Source organism: Ammospiza nelsoni, chromosome 25 (genome assembly GCF_027579445.1).
Source record: "Ammospiza nelsoni isolate bAmmNel1 chromosome 25, bAmmNel1.pri, whole genome shotgun sequence".
In the NCBI taxonomy this organism is placed as follows: Eukaryota; Metazoa; Chordata; class Aves; order Passeriformes; family Passerellidae; genus Ammospiza; species Ammospiza nelsoni.
Window position 1 is genome coordinate 908,389 of NC_080657.1, and position 19,794 is coordinate 928,182.

Here is a 19,794-nt window from a genome sequence, read left to right on the forward strand (position 1 = left end):
ATCCCTCTTCCACCACCCACCTTCTGTGCTGTGTTTTTAACTCACACCTGAAGCCAAGCTGGTCTGAGAGTCACTGACAGGAGATGGCTCCTGTCACTGCTGCCACCCTGGTCACCCCAAAATCTGCAGCCCCTCCTTTCCCATGGACATGGAGCCTCCCTTACAAACAAACCCAATCACCCAAAGAATCCTGACACCTTTTCCTGCTTTTTTAACATTTTCCTTTAGGCTGGCCGAGCCACGGCCACTTCTCTGCACACCAGCTCCTGTTCTAGAAATGTTAAATGATTAAAAATATTTAATGTGTCTTCATGCTGCCTCATTGCCCTGCAGGTTTTTGCAGAGATACAGGTCAGGATGGCCTGGCAGTGCTCCACAGGGCAGGGGGAACCAGGGGACATCAAAGGCAAATCCTGGGCAGGGTAAAATCTGCCTGGGCTCAGGATCCTACACACAGGACCCCAATTAAAGCTCTGCTCTCCCCTGAGCTGTCCAGGGGACACTGCAGGCACTGCTCACTGTCACCATCTCCCTTGCAATAATACATGAGCTTTCAGGAAGCCTCTCAGCTGCAGCTTTTTATATCTGAACTCTTTCTGGCTGAGCAATCTCAACCTACTATTGATCCACATGACGCATTTGATTCCCATAATTGAGATTGGAATGGAAAAAAACACATTTCTGTTCCTCCCAGCGAGTTTGTTTCTCACGTGTGACAGCTCGGGGCGTGCAGCACTCGAGTTTTGCTGTGATTAAAGTGAAGGAATCTTTTAAAAGTGGGAATTTGTGACTGCTCCAGCCCAAAATTCAGCGATGGATGGTGGGAGCAAAATACCTGGGTGTTCTCTCCCCCATTGCCTTTAAATGTCAAGCAGCTGCTGGAGTTGTTTTTTGGGGGATCATGGAGTGGTTTGGGTGGGAAGGGACCTTAAAAATCATCTCATTCCCAGCCCTGGGTGGGCAGGGACAGCTCCCACTGCCCCAGGTGCTCCAGCCTGGCCTGGGCCACTGCCAGGGACCCAGGGGCAGAGGATTTCTCCTTAATATTTCATCTAATCCCACTTTCTTTGAGCTGTCACCCATCCCCCTTTGTCCTGTCAAGCAGGAATTTGGAAAGAATAAAATAGAAATAAACCCATAAACCCAGAATCAAACAAGAATGTTCCTGATCTCTTACTGTATTTGCGGGGTGCCCTGATGAAGGGAGGAATGGTGAATTTGACTCCATGCTCTCAGAAGGCTGATCTATTCTATTCTATTCTATTCTATTCTATTCTATTCTATTCTATTCTATTCTATTCTATTCTATTCTATTCTATTCTATTCTATTCTATTCTATTCTATTCTATTCAAAGAATACTGACGGAAGGCTAAAAAGATAATAATGAAAACTTGTGACTCTCTCCTGAGTCCTGACACAGCTTGGCCCCAATTGGCCAAAGAGTGAAAACAACTCACATGAAACCAATGAAACAATCACCTGTGGGTAAACAATCCCCAAACACATTCCAAGGCAGCAAAACACAGGAGAAGCAGATCAGGTAATTATTGTTTTCCTTTTTAAACTCATTCCAAGGCAGCAAAACACAGGAGAAGCAGATCAGGTAATTATTGTTTTCATTTTTCTCTGAGGCTTCTCAGCTTCCCGGGAGCGAAATCCTGGGCAAAGGGATTTTTTCCAGAAAATATGAATGTGACAATCTCCCCTTGCTGCTTTCTCCTGGTCAGGAGAATTTCCAGCACCTGAAGTGGACAGAAATCCCCCAGTTTCACATGGAATAACCCCAGACTCAGAGGAGAAATCTCTGACTGCAGAGCAAGCCTGGAGCCCCTCCTGTCTGGACAACAAAAGCACTTGCTCCCTTTGGGTCTCCCTGTAGGTATTGCACTGATGGAGAAATGCTGTGTGTTCTCTTGTTTATTTGCAAAAAAAGGTTAAAAAAACCCAAACCTCTGTTAAAATGCTGCACCTCTGGGAGTGCCTGTGAGAGGAGTGAGATGTGACTCCAGCAGGGAAGTGATCAGCCTGCAATAATTTAGATGTTCTGTTGCTATGGATACTTTCTTTAAGTGAAGCATACCATTATAATTTAAATTTCCAGTAACTCACCAAAAAAAAAACCACATTAAAAGTAATAAAAAATGCCAGAGACGCAAGTGTTTTATTCCTTGCTGTCAGTTTGACTGGAGCTGTGACAGCCCTGGAGAAGGGATAAAATTGGCACTTGGGAGCAGATTCCAGTCTTTACTCATTTGCTGCATTAATTACACCTGGGAACGGGGGCTGTGACCGAGGAGGGGCTGGTGACGGGCTGGGATGGGGATGGGACACTGGGAGTGACACTGGGAGTGGGGATGGGACACTGGGAGAGGGGATGGGACACTGGGAATGGGGATGGGACACTGGGAATGGGGATGGGAGTGGGGAGATGGGACACTGGGACAGGATTTGGGATGGGACACTGGGAGAGGGGATGGGACACTGGGAATGGGGATGGGGCACTGGGAATGGGACACTGGGATGTGACACTGGGAGTGGGGGTGGGACACTGGGAATGGGACACTGGGAATGGGGATGGGACGCTGGGAGTGACACTGGGAATGAGGATGGGAACTGGGATGTGACACTGGGAATGGGGGTGGGACACTGGGATGGACACTGGGATTGCGTCCCTCTGTGTCCCTCTGTGTCCCCTCCAGTCCCTCAGCATCCCCTGGGAGCAGATCCAGCTCAGCCCCCCTGGAATCACCCCCAGGACCTTTCTGATCCCATCCTGCCACACACCGGGGCCAGGCTGAACCCAGAGACACAGAAACCACCACAGGGGAAATAAATAAAATCACCCAGCACAGAGCCTGCAAAAAAAAAAAAAAAAAAAAGGCAGAGTTTTTATTCCCCTCAGTGCAGAAAATTCTTTACAGCATCAGGTTTTCTTAAAAAACAAAACAAAACAAAACACTCTGGACACACAGAGATAGTGTTGTGAATGTCAGCATGTGCTGCTCTAGGAAAGGACAGGGGAATCCTCACCCTCCATCCCAGGGTCTTGGGAGAGCAGGATGAGTTCCTCACCCTCCATCCCAGGTTCCAGAGATCAGGATGAGTTCCTCACCCATCCCAGGTTCCAGAGGAGAGCAGGATGTGCTCCTCACCCATCCCAGGTTCCAGAGGAGAGCAGGATGTGCTCCTCACCCATCCCAGGGTCCTGGCGAGAGCTGCTGCCCCCAGGATTGAGGCACCCATGGGCACAGCCCTGCCAGGACCTGGAACTGCTCTGAGCTGCTCCCTGCAGAGCCCACAGAGCACAGGTTCCATCAGAGAGACCCCCAACACCTTCCCACACTCACACTTTGGGGAAAAAACATCTCCAACCTAAGGCAGAGCCACTCAGCTGCTCCCTAATGAACTCTGCAGCTGACTCAGAGGGTTTTCCTTCCTTTCTGTGAGCAGTTCTGAGGGAGTTCTAAAGAGCTATCAGGGGAATGAATTAGTGCTTCAAACCCGAGTTACAAATCTATAAAACAGATTAGTACACTTCACGTAAGGCCACAAACATGAGAGGTGTCAGTGAGGCTGTTTGGGATGGTTAAACCCAATCTCGAATTAGCACAAGCTGTACCTCCGTGGCTGGTTCCAGCCCCAGGGGTAGATGGAGCTTCCTGAGCCCCCTGGAGCTGTCAGGGACAGGGGTGGGAGCACCACTGGGCACCAGAACTGCTGCTGCCTGACCCCATCCCATCCACATGGATTCGGGGCAGGAGGAGTCCGAGCTGGGAACGTGGAGCTGTGCCCCTGCTGCTCCTCCCAAGCTGCCCTTCCCAGCAGAATCCCAAACCAAACCTTTGCTCCCTGCTGGTTTTGCTGTTAAAGCCAACTTTGGAGTTTGGGACCCGGAGTCAGCCTGGAGCCAGAGCTGCAGCACTGCCAGGGGGGCTCTTTTTGGGTGAAAAGCTTCTGAGGAGAGCTCCAGGCACTGCCCACCTTGACGCTCCAAGCGCTGCTTTCAGTCCAAGCGTTAAAGTGCAAAACTTCTTTGAGTTACAAAAGTCTTTGGGTTAAACAGGAGCTGGGACCCGCTGGGGTGAGTGAGTGACAGCAGTGAGAGTGCCACGGGCACAAAGCACCAGCGCTGCTCCCTCTGATTTCTGTGCTGTCACACTGCCAGCAGCTGCTGCAGACCCTCCCTGGCCACGCAGGTGCTGTGCTGGGCCACGATGGGTTGGTGACACCCAGAGCTGTGCCTGCATCCCACGATGGGTTGGTGACACCCAGAGCTGTGTCTGCATCCCACGATGGGTTGGTGACACCCAGAGCTGTGCCTGCATCCCACGATGGGTTGGTGACACCCAGAGCTGTGCCTGCATCCCACGATGGGTTGGTGACACCCAGAGCTGTGTCTGCATCCCACGATGGGTTGGTGACACCCAGAGCTGTGCCTGCATCCCACGATGGGTTGGTGACACCCAGAGCTGTGTCTGCATCCCACGATGGGTTGGTGACACCCAGAGCTGTGTCTGCATCCCACGATGGGTTGGTGACACCCAGAGCTGTGCCAGGCTGGGTGCACTGGTGACACCCAGAGCTGCGTCTGCACCCACAGAGGGTTGTGGCGGTGCCTGCAGGAGGAACAGCCCCACACCTTTTGTAAACTGCGAGTAAATCGGTCCAAGAGCATCCTGTGGTTTGGGTGAGAGCAAGGTACAAAATTCCACGCTGGGTTTCTGAAGCTTTGGTCTGAGCTGGGCTGTGGCACCCGGCAGTGTGGGGGCCCTGGAGGGTCCCAGAGGGGCTCAGGGAGGGTTTGGGGCCCTCAGAACATGAAGAGATCGTCCTGCTCAGCCGGGCTGGGCTCCAGCTGGCCCCAGTGCAGCGGGGACAGAGCCTCTGCAGCCTCCTGCGCCGACAGCCCCGTGTCCAGCTCCTGGGGATTGGTCCTGGACTGGGCCAGCCTGGGGCACAGAGGTGGGAAACGGAGAAACGGTGAGGGAAATAAATACAGAGAAATGCACAGAGTGAAATAAATACAGAGAAACAGTGAGGGAAATAAATACAGAGAAATGCACAGAGTGAAATAAACGCAGAGAAATGCACAGAGTGAAATAAACACAGAGTAATGCACAGAGTGAAATAAACACAGAGTAATGCACAGAGTGAAATAAACACAGAGAAATGCACAGAGTGAAATAAATGCAGAGAAACAGTGAGGGAAATAAATACAGAGAAATGCACAGAGTGAAATAAACAGAGAAATGCACAGAGTGAAATAAACACAGAGTAATGCACAGAGTGAAATAAACACAGAGTAATGCACAGAGTGAAATAAACACAGAGTAATGCACAGAGTGAAATAAACACAGAGAAATGCACAGAGTGAAATAAACAGAGAAATGCACAGAGTGAAATAAATGCAGAGAAACAGTGAGGGAAATAAATACAGAGAAATGCACAGAGTGAAATAAACACAGAGAAATGCACAGAGTGAAATAAACAGAGAAATGCACAGAGTAAAATAAATACAGAGTAATGCACAGAGTGAAATAAATACAGAGTAATGCAGACAGTAAAATAAACACAGAGTAATGCAGAGAGTAATGCACAGAGTAAAATAAATACAGAGTAATACAGAGAGTAATGCACAGAGTAAAATAAATACAGAGTAATACAGAGAGTAATGCACAGAGTAAAATAAACAGAGAAATGCACAGAGTGAAATAAATACAGAGTGATGCACAGAGTATAATAAAATATAGAGTAAAGCAAGAGTAAAATAAACACAGAGTAATGCACAGAGTAATGCCAGGGTAAAATAAATATAGAGTAATGCACAGAGTAAAACAGAGTAATACAGAGAGTAATGCATAGTAATAGACAGTAAGGCACAGAGTAAAATAAACACAGAGTAATTATTTTACTTATTATTAACACACAGCCATTATTAAGAGCCATTATGAACAGCCAGGGCTCTGGGGCTGCTCCCCTGCTGAACTGCAGGGAAGGATGAGAGTTTGAGAATTACCTCGAGGGAGGGCTGAGAGTTTGAGAATTACCTTGAGAACGCCTCGTCCAGACCATCATCCATCTCCTTTGTGGAGAGATCAAAAAGAGAGACAAGTAGTTGCTAAGAGAGCTGCACAGAAGTGCATTTAGAGACCTGGCTCTGCACTCACACAAAGAAATATCTCTGTCTGCTGGGTTCTGAGTGCCTCAGCCACCTCCTCTGCAATCTGCAGGGAAAGGGCAACTCGGGGGCTCGGCCCTTCCTGCACCCCAAAGGGGCTGAGCCTGCCCCAGATCCATCCAGGAGGGCAGCACAGGGATCAAATCAGCCCCAAATCAGCCCCAAATCAGCCCCAAAGGGGCTGAGCGTGCCCCAGATCCACCCAGGAGGGCAGCACAGGGATCAATTCACCCCCAAATCAGCCCCAAAGGGGCTGAGCCTGCCCCAGATCCACCCAGGAGGGCAGTACATGTTATTTATTTCAGCACAGGGATGTAAATTCCCCCCTGACCCTCCCATCCCTGCTGCCAGGAGGGAGCTGACCCTGAGCTGTGACCCTCCCTGAGCAGCCCAGGCCCCCCCGAGCTCCCAGTTTGGCCCAGTTTGGCCCTGGCCCCCCCGGCTGTCCCTTACCCACTCCAGGTTGTTGTTGACGGAGGCATTGCTGGGCCCAAAGCTGCTGTTGTCCAGGGCTGGGGGCTCGGGGCTGCTGCCCAGGGGGGCCCTGCCCGGCTCCTCCAGGTCCAGCAGCTTCCCCAGGGCTGCTGTGAGGGCAGAGAACAGAGAAATACCCAAACCTGTTTGCTGGAATCACCTCCCTGCAGGAATCACCTCCCCGCATCCAAGCCCTGCAGGATGGACCCGGATCTGAGCCCTGAGGACACTCAGGTGTCACAGACTCTTCTATGGAAAATCCTTATCTTGGGATTCTTCCTCCTGAGAAGCTGAGAGGCCTCAGGAACAAAATGCAAACAATGATTGTCTGCTGCTGTGGAATGCAACAGTGGATCTGGGATTGGCCCATGTTGTTGTTTCTGATTAATGGCCAAGCACAGCCCAGCTGGCTCGGACTCTCTGTCCCAGCCACAAGCCTTTGTTATCATTCCTGCTCAGGGACAATTCCCCACCCTGTGCCTCACTCACCTGTGCCAGGGTGGGCAGGAGCTGCTGAGCTGGGGCTGCTCGTCCCTTCTGCTGCCAGGATGGACCTTTCCCTCTTCTCCTTCTCTGCACAACAGGAGAGGCCATGAACCACTGCCTGCAGGGAGCAGGGACAGCAGGGACAGCAGGGACAGGGACACAAACTCCAACTCACCTTCCTTTGCTGCCTGCCAGAACTCAAAGGCCAGCCTGAAAGCCTGGGCCACGGTCAGGGTGACAGCCTGGGCCTGGGGACACACAGCAGGACAGGCTCAGAGCTCTGAGATCGACCACTGACACCACTGAGATCAATGACATCACTGAGATCAATCACTGACATCACTGAGATCAATGGCATCACTGAGATCAATCACTGACATCACCGAGATCAATCAATGACATCACTGAGATCAATCACTGACACCACTGAGATCAATGGCATCACTGAGATCAATCAATGACATCACCGAGATCAATGACATCACTGAGATCAATCACTGACACCACTGAGATCAGTGACATCACTGAGATCAATCACTGACATCACCGAGATCAATCAATGACATCACTGAGATCAATCACTGACACCACTGAGATCAATGGCATCACTGAGATCAATCAATGACATCACCGAGATCAATGACATCACTGAGATCAATCACTGACACCACTGAGATCAATGACATCACTGAGATCAATCAATGACATCACCGAGATCAATGACATCACTGAGATCAATCAATGACATCACTGAGATCAATGACATCACTGAGATCAATCACTGACATCACTGAGATCAATGACATCACTGAGATCAATCAATGACATCACTGAGATCAATGACATCACTGAGATCAATCAATGACATCACTGAGATCAATGGCATCACTGAGATCAATCACTGACATCACTGAGATCAATGACATCACTGAGATCAGTGACATCACTGAGATCAATCAATGAAACCTCTGAAATCACTGAAATAACTGAGATCAATCACTGAAATCGCTGAAATTACTGAGATCACTGAAACCACTGAGATCCCTGAGATCAACCACTGAAACCACTGAAATCAATCAAATTACTGAGCTCAATCACTGACATTACTGAGATCAATCACTGAAATCACTAAAATAACTGAAATCAATCACTGAGATCACTGAAACCACTGAGATCCCTGAGATCAATCACTGAGATCACTGAAATCACTGAGATCAATCACTGAAATTACTGAGATCACTGAAATTACTGAGATCACTGAAATCATTGAAATCACTGAGATCAATCACTGACATCACTGAGATCAATGATATCACTGAAACCACTGAGATCCCTGAGATCAATCACTGAGACCATTGAAATCAATGAAATAACTGAGACCAATCACTGAGACCTCTGAGATCACTGAAATTACTGAGATCAATTAATGAAACCAATGAAATCACTGAGATCAGTCACTGAAACCTCTGAAATCACTGAAATAACTGAGATCAATCACTGAAATTATGGAAGTTACTGAGATCACTGGAACCACTGAAATCAGTGAAATCAATCACTGAAATTACTGAGATCAATCACTGAGACCTCTGAGATCACTGAAATTACTGAGATCAATGACATCACTGAGATCAACCACTGAAACCTCTGAAATCAATGAAATCAATCACTGAAATCTCTGAAATCACTGAGATCAATGAAATCACTGAGATTACTGAGATAAATCACCGAAATTACTGAAATAAATGAAATTACTGAGATCAATGAGATCACTGAGATCAATCATTGAGATCTCTGAAATCACTGAAATAACTGAGATAAATTCACTGAAACCACTGAAATCAATGAAACCAATCACTGAAACCACTGAGATCAATCATTGAGATCTCTGAAATCAATCACTGAAATTACTGAAAGCACTGGCAGCCCCCAAGGACATGGGGGGGACACAAACAGGGCACAGCACCCCCAAAACCATCCAGGGGGGACAAGGGGACCCCCAGAACCAGCAGTGCCAGTCAAGGCTGGCACCAGGAGGGCTCACTGGGATATTTGAGCTCTTTCCATCCCTGATGGGAGTGCTAATGTTCTATGGCAAAAAAAAAAAAAAAAAACCTTAAATATGGTAATTAAGTATGAAACTCCTCACAGCTGTTTACAATTTAAGCTGTCACATCTGAATCAAGTTTAATAGGCCCAGCCACTGTTGAGAATTACCAAGGAACTAAAAATATGGGCTAATTACATGGCTGTGCCTGGGAGCTGTGGTGCACCCAGAGCCCCTGCCCTGGCTCCAGGCTGGGAGCAGGGATCACCTCAGCAGCAGGATCTTCCTGCACTTCACAGAGCAGGAAAAAGGAAATTATCCCCAGTTTTTCTGCCACAAAAGGCCTTGGAGAACTTTATTTGCAGGGGGATGCACGGAGCTGATGCAGCACTGAGATAATTCCTTTAGCAGCAGGAAGATTTAAATTTTAATTTGCAGACTGAGGCTTATCTCGGCCGTGCCAGGGTGGGAGCACAGGAGAGACAACTTGTGGCTGCCATTATTGTCCCCAGGGGGAAAAAAGGAGCTGGGAGAGGCAGGGAATGTGAGCAGAGCTCCAGGCACGGGGATGCTGCTGGGGACCAGGTTCACCAGGTCCCTTCCCCTCCTGGGGCACTGGAACAGCAGGGAAAGGTCCAGGAGGGCTCAGAGCAGAGAGCTGGATGTGGGAATGAGTCTGGGATGGGCTCTGAGCCCACCTCAATTCCTTCCCAGAGCCAAATCTGTGCTCTGAGCCCACCCCAAACACTCCCACAGCCAAATCTGAGCTGAGCCCCCCTCCCCAGCACAAGGCAGCCTCTCCTGATGTCACAGACACATTTCATGAAAAATCCTTTCCTTGGGATTTTTATCTCCTGAGAAGCTGAGAGGTCTCAGGAACAAAATGCAAACAATGGTTATCTGCTGCTGTGGAATGCAACAGGTGCATCTGGGATTGGTCTCATGTGGTTGTTTCTAATTAATGGCTAATCACTGTCCAGCTGGCTCAGACTCTCTGTTCAGTCACAAACCTTTGTTATCATTCCTTCTTTTTCTATTCTTAGCCAGCCTTCTGATGAAATCCCTTCTTCCATTCTTTTAGTCTAATTTTAATGTATTATATATAACAAAATAATAAACCAATTGATAGATAAAACACGGAGTCAGACCCTCGTCTCTTCCCTCATCCCCAGACCCCTGTGAACGCGGTCACACAGCCCCAGCTGCACGGGTGTCCCCAAACCCCGCGGGGATGTGCCAGGGCAGGGCAGGGAGCCCCAGCAGGGTCCCCTGGGCCGCTCCTGCCCCAGCTCTGCCCAAGGCTCTGGGGCTGCAGCAGCACAGGGAGCGTCCCCGGGGCAGGCACCGCTGCAGGCCCAGCTCACGGCCCCAAGGGCACAACCCCGGCTGGGACGAGGGGCCGGGCAGTGCTGAGCCTTCCCCCCAGCCCTCACTGACCATTTTCCTCTTGGGGCACAGGAAGGCGTGGCACTCGAGGCTCTCGCTGTGCTGGCTCTGCGCGATGTAGGCGAACACTTTGTCGTGGGCCCTGTCTGCGGTGCAGTAGGAGATCCTGGAACGCAGGAACAGCCCGGGGTGGGCTCTGGGGTGGGCTCTGGGGTGGGCTCGGTGCTCCAGGGCTGCCACAGGGGCTGCACGGCACGGGGAGGGCACCAGGGTGGGATGGGCAGGGGCTGAGATCCATGGGCAGCACAGGGAGAGGGGGGAGAGAAGAGAAAAGAAGAGAAAAAGAGAGAAGAAAAGGGAAAAGAAAAGAGAGAAGGAGAAAAGAAAAGAGAAAAAAGAGAAAAGGGAAAAGAGAGAAAAAAAGGGAAAAGAGAGAAGAAAAGGGAAAAGGAGAAAAGAAGAGAAAAGAAAAGAGAAAAGAAAAGAGAAGAGAAGAGAAGAGAAGAGAAGAGAAGAGAAGAGAAGAGAAGAGAAGAGAAGAGAAGAGAAGAGAAGAGAAGAGAAGAGAAGAGAAGAGGAGAGAAGAAAGAAAAAAGAGGAGAGAAGAGAGAAAAGAAGAGGAAATGTCTTTTCCACACAGTGGGACAGGACAGGCTAGAGAAGGGAAGCTTCCAGCAGAGCAGCACCTCACACTGCTGTGCTCAGAAGGTTTCCCTGGAGGGTGAGGAAGGAGAAAGGAGCTGTGCTCAGCCTGGGATTTCACCCTGAGGCTCAGGGCAGGGGCAGGAGGTGATGCAGGGGTGCCCAGGCTGGGCTGGGACCCAGGTTTGGGGTTTGCAGATGCTCAGGATGCTCCCCGAGCTCAGGGGATGTGGGAGGGAGGCCCAGCAGAGCCCCAGCACCCACCTGTAGATGGAGATGTTCTCGATGAGCTCGCTGCTCCTGCTGTCCCTGAGCACAATCCCCCGCGGCGACACCTTCAGCGTCACCTTCTGCAGCTTCTTCCCACTTGCCTTGGCCTTGGGGAGGGAGAGAGGGAAGGAGAAACCCAGGGTTTGACCACTGGCACCTCCAGGGGTGTGGGAGCAGCTGGGGATGCTCTCAGCAGGGCTGGCTCTGCTGCCAGGAGGGCTGGGAATGGGCTGGGAATGTTCTGGAGAAGGGCTGGGAATTGGGGGAATGAACTGGAGGAGGGCTGGGAATTGGGGAGATGGCTGGGAATGGGATGGGAATGTTCTGGAGAAGGGCTGGGAATCAGGGGAATGAACTGGAGGAGAGCTGGGAATTGGGGGACCCAGGAATTCCACCCCTCTGAGGCCCCAGTGGGACAGAGCTGTGCTGGCTGCTCCTGTCCTGCTCCCTGTCCCTCTCTGTGCCCTCCAAACCCTGGAAGGGAAGCCCAGAGCAGCCCTGGCCGTGCTCCAAACCTGTCCCTGCCCTGACCCAGCCCGGGGCAGGCTGATGCAGCAGGTCAGAGCCTCCTCACACACCCCAGCTTATCACAGGAGCTCAGCACGCTCCAGGCTGGCCCGGGCTGGAACCAGGGGCTGCCAGAGCCTGGAACTGTCTGCAGGGCCACCCACAGCCCTGGAGGGGCTGCAGCCCCATCCCCATGGAGCTGAAATCCCAATCCCCCTGGAGTGGCAATCCCAATTCCCCTGGAGCTGAAATCCCAATCGCCTTGGAGATGGAATCCCAATTTCCCTAGAGATGCAATCCCAATCGTCCTGGAGCTGCAATCCTGACCCTTCCTAGAGCTGCAATCCCAATTTCCCTGGAGGTGAAATCCCAACTTCCCCATGGAGCTGCAATCCCGACCCCATGGAGCTGCAATCCCAATTGCCTTGGAGCTGCAAATCCCAATCTCCCCTGGAGATGGAATCCCAATTTCCCTAGAGATGCAATCCCCACCCCATGGAGCTGCAATCCCAATCCCCTCTGGAGCTTCAATCCCAATTTCCCCCACTGCAGCTCTGAAACTCCTCCCCGTGGGACCCTCCCAAGGGCCATCAGGGCCACCTGGGGACACCTGGTGACCCTTGGGGACAGCTGGGGACACTCACGGTGGCCACGATCCTTTTGACAGCGGCTGCAGAGAGCTCCTCTCCCTTGGGCTGCTCCACCAGGGTCATGCCCAGGTACTTGAGGCTGAAGAGCATCCCCTCCAGCAGCGTCTCCCTCGTGTCTGTCCAGTTCTCAGGCAGCTCTGGGGACACACGGAAGGTTCTGGAATCACCAACTCACAGCAGCAGCACTGAGGGGTTCACCTGGGAGCCTCCCCTGCAGCTCTCCAAGGCAGCACAACAAACCCCAGAACGTTTTCCACGAGTCACACCAAACCCCAAAACGTTTTGCACACCAAACCCTTCAGGAGCCCCCAGCTCACCTGGGAGCCACCCCGTGCCCTGACCCTGCTCACCTACACAAGGAGGATAAAATGGGATTTGCTGCTAATCCCGGGCAGCTGCTGGGAGCCAGGTGAGGGGAATGATCCCCCTCAGCCCTGAGGAGCCCCCCAGGAGCAGAGGGCTCTGCTCTCCCCTTAGAAACCACCACGCAACTGCTCCCCAAAGTGCCGGGGGAAAAGGAGGGCTCGAAATACAGGGACAGGTGTGGGGCCAAGGTGAGAATCAGGTGGGGGTTCCTAAACCTGAAATTCCACCCAGGAGCCAGCAGGGATGGGCAGCTCGGGGGCTTTGCCTCTCCACAGGTGTCACACAGCCCCACAGGTGTCACACAGCCACCCCACAGGTGTCACACAGCCCCACAGGTGTCACACAGCCCCACAGGTGTCACACAGCCCCACAGGTGTCCCCAGGCCAGCCCGTTCGTGTCCCCCCACTGCCCATCCCCTGTCCCGGTGTGACTCGGGCCGGGTCGGTCCCACGGGATCAGGGACAGCCGCGGGTTCGGTGTCACCGGGGGGCTTCGGGGTGGCTCCCCCCGGGCCCGGTGCCCCCCCCGGCAGGGCCCGGTGGCCGCTCGCCACGGGGGCATCGATCTGTGAGCGGGACGAGGTCACGGCGCGCCCGGCGGGCTCCGGCCCTTGGCCCGGGCTGGGGGACACGGGGGGACACGGGGACACGGGGGGACACGGGGACAGTGGGACACGGGGACAGGGGGACACGGGGACAGTGGGACACGGGGACAGGGGGACACGGGAAGGGGCGCAAGGAGCGCGGAGCGCAGCGGGGCGGAGCGAACAGCGCGGCAAAAAGTGGGGCTGAAAGTGAAAAAAGAGCGACGAGAGAGCGAAAGCGAAGGCGGAGAGAGAGAGCAGAGGGCCGGGGGCAGAGAGGGGACAGGGGACAGAGGGGCCGGGACAGCGCGGAGCGAGGGGAAGGGACAGGGACGGGAGCGGCGGAGCGGGGCCGGGATGCGGGGCCGGGAGCGGAGTGCGGTGTGCGGGAAAGGGAGCGGGACCCGGGCCAGGGAGCGGGGTGCGGGATGAGGGGCCCGGGGCAGAATGCGGGGTCCGGGGCAGGGAGCGGGGCAGGGATCGGGGGCTCAGGGCAGGGAGTGGGACCCGGGGCAGGGAGCGGGGTCTCGGCTCTCACTCTTGTGCCGCCCGCCGGCCCAGGACGGTTTGTGCACGCTGGGGCTCCTCAGCAGGGCCCGGCCCGCGGACTTGAGCGCGTCCATCCCGGCCCGGCCCGGCCCGGCCCCGCCGCAAACTTTTCCTGCGGCGCCAGCGCTGACCGCGTCCGGGGGCGGGGCCATGCAAATTAGCGATGACGTCAGCGCCCCACGCCCTGTGCCACGCCCATCCCCGCCCCGGGGCCCGGAGCGCGGCGGGGTCCCAAAAACTGCGCGGGGTCCACAAAGTTGTGCAGGGTTCCTAAAGCTGTACAGCGTTCCTAAAGTTGTGCAGGGTTCCTAAAGTTGTGCAGGGTTCCCAAAAACTCCGCGAGGACCCAAAAGTTCTGCAGGGTCCCAAAAACTGTGCGCGGTCCCCAAAGCTCCACATGGACCCAAAGCTCCTCGGGGTCCCTAAAGCCATGCAGGGTCCCAAAAACTGTGAGGGGTCCCTAAAGTTGTGCAGAGTCCCTGAAGTTGTTCAGGGTCCCAAAACTCCTGCAGGGTCCCCAAAACTCCACAGGGACCTAAAAGTTCTGTGGGATCCCAAAAGTTCTGCGGGGTCCCAAAAACTGTGTGGGGTCCCTAAAGTTGTGTAGGGTCCCCAAAACTCTGCAGGGTATCCAAAGCTCCTCGGGGGACCTAAAAGCTGAGCAGGGTCCCCAAAACTCTGTGGGGACTCAAAAGTTCCACAGGGTCCCTGAAGCTCCTCGGGGTCCCCAAAGCTCTTCGGGGACCCTGGGTCCGACAGCACCGTGGGGACATCACGACTCAGCCACACCCAGGGCCTGGGGGTGCCCCCCAAAATCAGGATTTGCTTCCCCCCACGGATCCTGCCCCAAATCCCTCCTCCCTACACTGTGGGGTGCAGCTCTGCAGGGATCCCCCCCTTGCCCAGTCACATTCAGGGTAAGGACCCCCCTCTGCTCTCTCCATGCCCAGGTGACCCCAAAAAAGCTGAGTTTGCCCCAGGAGGGGTTTGGTGACCCGGGCTGGGGTGGGATATTGGGGTGTCCTGTCTGTCACCAAGGTGTCACCACCTGCTCTGAATGGAGAATAAAGCCCTCACAGGCTTTCTGAAATTAAAGGATAAAAAAGAAGAGGTGAAACCCCAAAGGGACGGGGAGCAGTTTGTGGAAGGGGAGAAGTTTGGGAAACAGAAGCAGTCTGGGAAAGGGGAGTTGAGCCCTGAGGGAGGCTCGTTCCTCCTGCAGCTCCTCCCAAAGCTTCAGGCAGGCACAGATGTGCAAACTCCCCTGGCACACCCCAAGGATGCAGCTGAGTTGGCTGGAACAGTTCTGTGCTGGCTGGAATTCCTTCTGCCAGGGTCAGAAGAGAGGGACCAGGAGCTCAGGCCCTCATTTGGGTTAATTCTGCTCTTTATCACGAGGAATTCAGGCCTGTGGTAAACTGGATTAGTTTTACTGACAGCGCCGGAGCTCCCAGACTGACACCAGCACATCTCGTTACATAACGCAGCGAAGATAAAAATACGGCAGGGTAAAACATCAGCTGGGAGAGGAAATAACTGGAGCACCCCCGCTTTTAATGCACGCTGGAAAATGGGGGCGAAACCCCCGTGCTGGGGCGCTCAGGGCATGTCCTGTCCCAGGAGCACTGCGCTCCTGTCCGAGCTCTGCACAAATCTCATTTATTTGTCACACCCAGCTCACAGCCAGGGCAGTGCTGGGGCAGGGCAGGAGCACCAGCGCGCAGGGAAATGTTAAATATTAAAATATTAAAATATTAAAATATTAAAATAAAGAGCTGAGTTTTCATGGCGAGACCCTGCAACCCCATCTCCTGGTTTTTGTGATTTCCTTAGGGAAAGGTTTCACCTCCACTTTCCCCATCTCTCCTGTGCTGCTGGGGCAGCCCTGGGCAGCTTTCCCTGCCAGGCTGGGGCACAGGGGATTTATCAGGGTGCCAGGGGAGCTCCCCTGACCCCCGTGAGAGCCACGAGCACCCCGTGATGCCACCCAGAAACCTGTGGGGGCACCCATCAGTGCTGCCCTCTATGCTCCTGCACTTGTGATGGCATTTCCCTCCCTCCAAGCTGATATTTTCTCCCTTTTTCCCATTCTTGCCCTGCATGCCCAGGGGCAGATTTGCTGCTGCTGGTGTCGCTCCCAGCCAGGCTGTGCCAGAACACGGAATTTGAGGTGCAGGCAGAACAAAGGCAGCTGTAAAGCAGCAGATGGGCACTGCCCAGGCTGCTCTGCCCGGGCAGATTTGGGAGCCAATAATAATTGTAAACATCTCAGCGCAACCTGGTTAATCCTGATCATCCCCTTAGCCCAGCATGGGATTTGTGGGGGTTTTGTGGGCTGGGACAGCCCTGAATGTGGGGCTGTTTGAGGGTCCCAGGACGAGGGGAGAGATTCTTGGCTCCATGTCTCAGAAGGCTGATTCATTATTTTATGATCTATATTATGTTAAAAGAAAATGAGATATTAATTATAAACTATATAAACTATACTAAAAGAATAGAAGAAAGGATTTCATCAGAAGGTTTGAAAAGAATAGAAAGGAATGGAATGATAATAAAATCTTGTGACTGACCCAGAGTCCGAGCCAGCTGACTGTGATTGGCCATTAATTAGAAACAACCCCATGAGCCCAATCCCAGATGCACCTGTTGCATCCCACAGCAGCAGATAACCATTGTTTGCATTTTGCTCCTGAGGCCTCTCAGCTTCTCAGGAGGAAAAATGCCAAGGAAAGGGTTTTTCATAGAATGTGTCTGTGACACCTGAGTGTCCCCAGAACAGCTGGGATCCCTGCAGTGCCAGCAATGCCAGCCAGGTGAAAATAAAGAAAATAAAGGAAATAAAGAAAATAAAGGTGCCACCCTGAGCCCAGGTCCCGTTTCAGCCCTGGATGTGCCTCCAGCCTGGGCTCAGCAGCCCTGCAGTTTCACACAGCCCCCAGTGATGTTTGCAGCTCACAAATCTCCATTGAAACACGAGGTTTGGGGATTTTTGTGGTTGGAAATATGAAGAGCACGAGTTCAAAAATGCACACAGAGAGCAGAGAAATGGGACTTTTTTGTTGTGGGTTTTTTTTTTTTTTTTTTTTTTTTTTTTTTTGTAATCTCTGGATCTGGGGGAGGAGCTGACTCTGGGGTTTGGAGCTTTTAATAGAGAAACTGGAATCTGCTCCTGTGGTGGAATCTGCTCCTGCTGGCCTGGGGACACAGGGACAGGGGGACACAGGGACAGGGGGACACAGGGACAGGGGGACACAGGGCTGGGCTCCTCAGCGGCTGCTGGGCAGGAGGGGTGCAGCTGGAAGGGGTAAAACCCACAAAAATTCCCAGGTACAAGGGGTAAGAAACACAAAAATTCTCCGGGTGGAAGGGGTAAAAACCAAACCCAAAATTCCCCAGGTGGCCCAGCCTGTCCCAGAGCCCCGTCCAGGCCAGAAAATTCCATTTTCCCCCCACTTTTTCCCCGTTCTTTGCTCTCCCCACGTGCCCCGCGGGAGCGGGGGCAGCACCGGGGCAGGGCCCCCGTGCCGGGGAGGATTTTTATTAATTATTTGTTAATTGTGATGGAGCAGCTCCCAGGAACAAAGGCAGGTTGCCATGGCAGCGGGGTGGGAGAGATCCCAACAATTCCCGTTGTTCCCTTCGGAATAAAGGGTGGAAAAACACCCGGGGAGGGACGGGGGGTGGCACAAACCCCAAATTTGTGCCTGGAGGGGACACGGGGGTGCAGGAGAGGCCAGACTGGGATTGGGATTGGGGATGGGAATGGGGACTGGGATGGGAAAACGGGCAGCCCAGCCCTGTGTCCCCCTGTCCCCGTGTCCCTGTGTCCCCCTGTCCCTCTGTCCCTGTGTCCCCCTGTCCCTGTATCCCTGTGTCCCCCTGTCCCTGTGTCCCCCTGTCCCTCTGTCCCTGTGTCCCCCTGTCCCCGTGTCCCTGTGTCCCCCTGTCCCTCTGTCCCCCTGTCCCTCTGTCCCCCTGTCCCCGTGTCCCTGTGTCCCCCTGTCCCCCTGTCCCCCTGTCCCTGTGTCCCCCTGTCCCTGTGTCCCTCTGTCCCCGTGTCCCTGTGTCCCTCTGTCCCTGTGTCCCCCTGTCCCTCTGTCCCTGTGTCCCTGTGTCCCCCTGTCCCCGTGTCCCTCTGTCCCCGTGTTCCCCTGTCCCCGTGTCCCCCTGTCCCCCTGTCCCTGTGTCCCCCTGTCCCTCTGTCCCCGTGTCCCCCTGTCCCCGTGTCCCTGTGTCCCCCTGTCCCTGTGTCCCCGTGTCCCCCTGTCCCTCTGTCCCCCTGTCCTCAGGCCACCAGCAGCAGATTCCAGTTTTTCCATTAAAATCTCCAAACCCCAGATCAGCTCCCCTCCCGGATCCGGGGATTAAAAACCCAAAACCAATAAAACCAATAAAAAAGTCCCATTTCTGTGCTCTCTGTGTGCATTTTTGAACTCGTGCTCTTCATATTTCCAACCACAAAAACCCCCAAACTCGTGTTTCAACGGAGATTTGCTGAGAGCCCCCAGGAACTCAAAAATAATTAAAAAACCCCAATATCAGGGGGAGGCTGGTGCTAAGAATCCAAAAATAATTAAAATAATATAATAATAAAAATAATAATAAAAACCCAAATATCAGGGGGGCTGGTGCTGAGAATCCAAAGGTACTTTAAAATAAATAATTAAAGTAATAATAAAATAAAATAAAATCCCAAATATCAGGGGGTGCTGGTGCTAAGAATCCAAAAAATAATTAAAATAAAATAATTAAAACAATATAATAAAAAATTAAAATAACACAATAATAAAAATAATAATAAAATAAATTAAAATAAAACCCCCAATATCAGGGGGGCTGGTGCTGAGAATCCAAAGGTAATTTAAAATAAATAATTAAAGTAATATAATAATGAAATAAAAGAAAATCAAATCCCAAATATCAAGGGGTGCTGGTGCTGAGAATCCAAAAAATCATTAAAATAAAATAATTAAAATAAAATAATTAAAATAAAATAATAATAAAAATTATAAAATAATAATATAATAAAATAGAACCCCAATATCAGGGGGGCCTGGTGCTGAGAATCTGAAAATAATAGAGTCACATTCAGATGTCATATTTAGGGAAAAAAGGGATTTTCCAGGCTGGGAAAGCTCCGGGTTTGTTCTCAGGCTCACCCAGGGCTCCTGGGCCCTCTCGTGGCTGCTGCGGACAGGACACGAAGGAATTTCTGTCAATTTTCTACCAAACACCAAGATCGTGATATTGAAGGAGATTTTGGGGTTTGGAGCGCAGAAAATGCATCTGTTGCACACAAATGTCCTCAAAATAAAATGTATGGAGCAGCTCCTGGGCATGGGAGTGGCAGTATATTATCATATCAAATAATGATATTGATAAATCATAATGATATTAAATAATAAAATATTTTTAAAATAAAATTAAAATAAAGATAAAATAAAATAATTAAAAATTAAATAAATAAAATAAAAATAAATAAAATAAACTAAATTAAATTAAGTTAAAATAAATAAAAATAAAAAATAAAAATAAATAAAAATAAAAATAAAAGTAAAATAAAAGTAAAATAAAATAAAATAAAATAAAATAAAATAAAATAAAATAAAATAAAATAAAATAAAATAATTCCTCAGGGAAGCTCTGGCATTGCCCCC

General features: G+C 51.7%; 1 protein-coding gene across 3 annotated transcripts; it reads right to left on the reverse strand.

Moving 5' to 3' along the window:
• Positions 1–4,489: 4,489 nt before the first annotated feature.
• Positions 4,490–14,277, reverse strand: LDLRAP1 (low density lipoprotein receptor adaptor protein 1). Of its 3 annotated transcripts, none has more exons than XM_059488574.1 (9): positions 14,127–14,277; positions 12,633–12,775; positions 11,476–11,588; positions 10,621–10,735; positions 7,315–7,387; positions 7,143–7,226; positions 6,633–6,760; positions 6,049–6,083; positions 4,490–4,950 (listed from the first exon to the last, which is right to left on the reverse strand). In XM_059488574.1, the coding sequence occupies exons 1-9, from the start codon at positions 14,209–14,211 to the stop codon at positions 4,812–4,814; spliced, it is 915 nt and encodes a 304-aa protein (XP_059344557.1). In that variant the 5' UTR covers positions 14,212–14,277; the 3' UTR covers positions 4,490–4,811. The 3 variants fall into 3 exon arrangements, with proteins under 3 accessions (XP_059344557.1, XP_059344556.1, XP_059344558.1); XM_059488573.1 differs by having other exon boundaries at positions 6,633–6,763; XM_059488575.1 differs by lacking the exon at positions 14,127–14,277 and adding an exon at positions 12,989–13,148 and having other exon boundaries at positions 6,633–6,763.
• Between the last annotated feature and the right edge of the window lie 5,517 nt (positions 14,278–19,794).

Coding starts and splice junctions, on each gene's coding strand:
- LDLRAP1 (XM_059488573.1), bottom strand. CDS start 14,211: ATGGACGCGCTCAAGTCCGCGGGCCGGGCCCTGCTGAGGAGCCCCAGC. Junction 11,589..12,632: donor TCAAAAGGATCGTGGCCACC/GTGAGTGTCCCC, acceptor TCCCTCCCCAAG/GCCAAGGCAAGTGGGAAGAA. Junction 6,764..7,142: donor TCCTGCCCACCCTGGCACAG/GTGAGTGAGGCA, acceptor CTGCCCTCACAG/CAGCCCTGGGGAAGCTGCTG.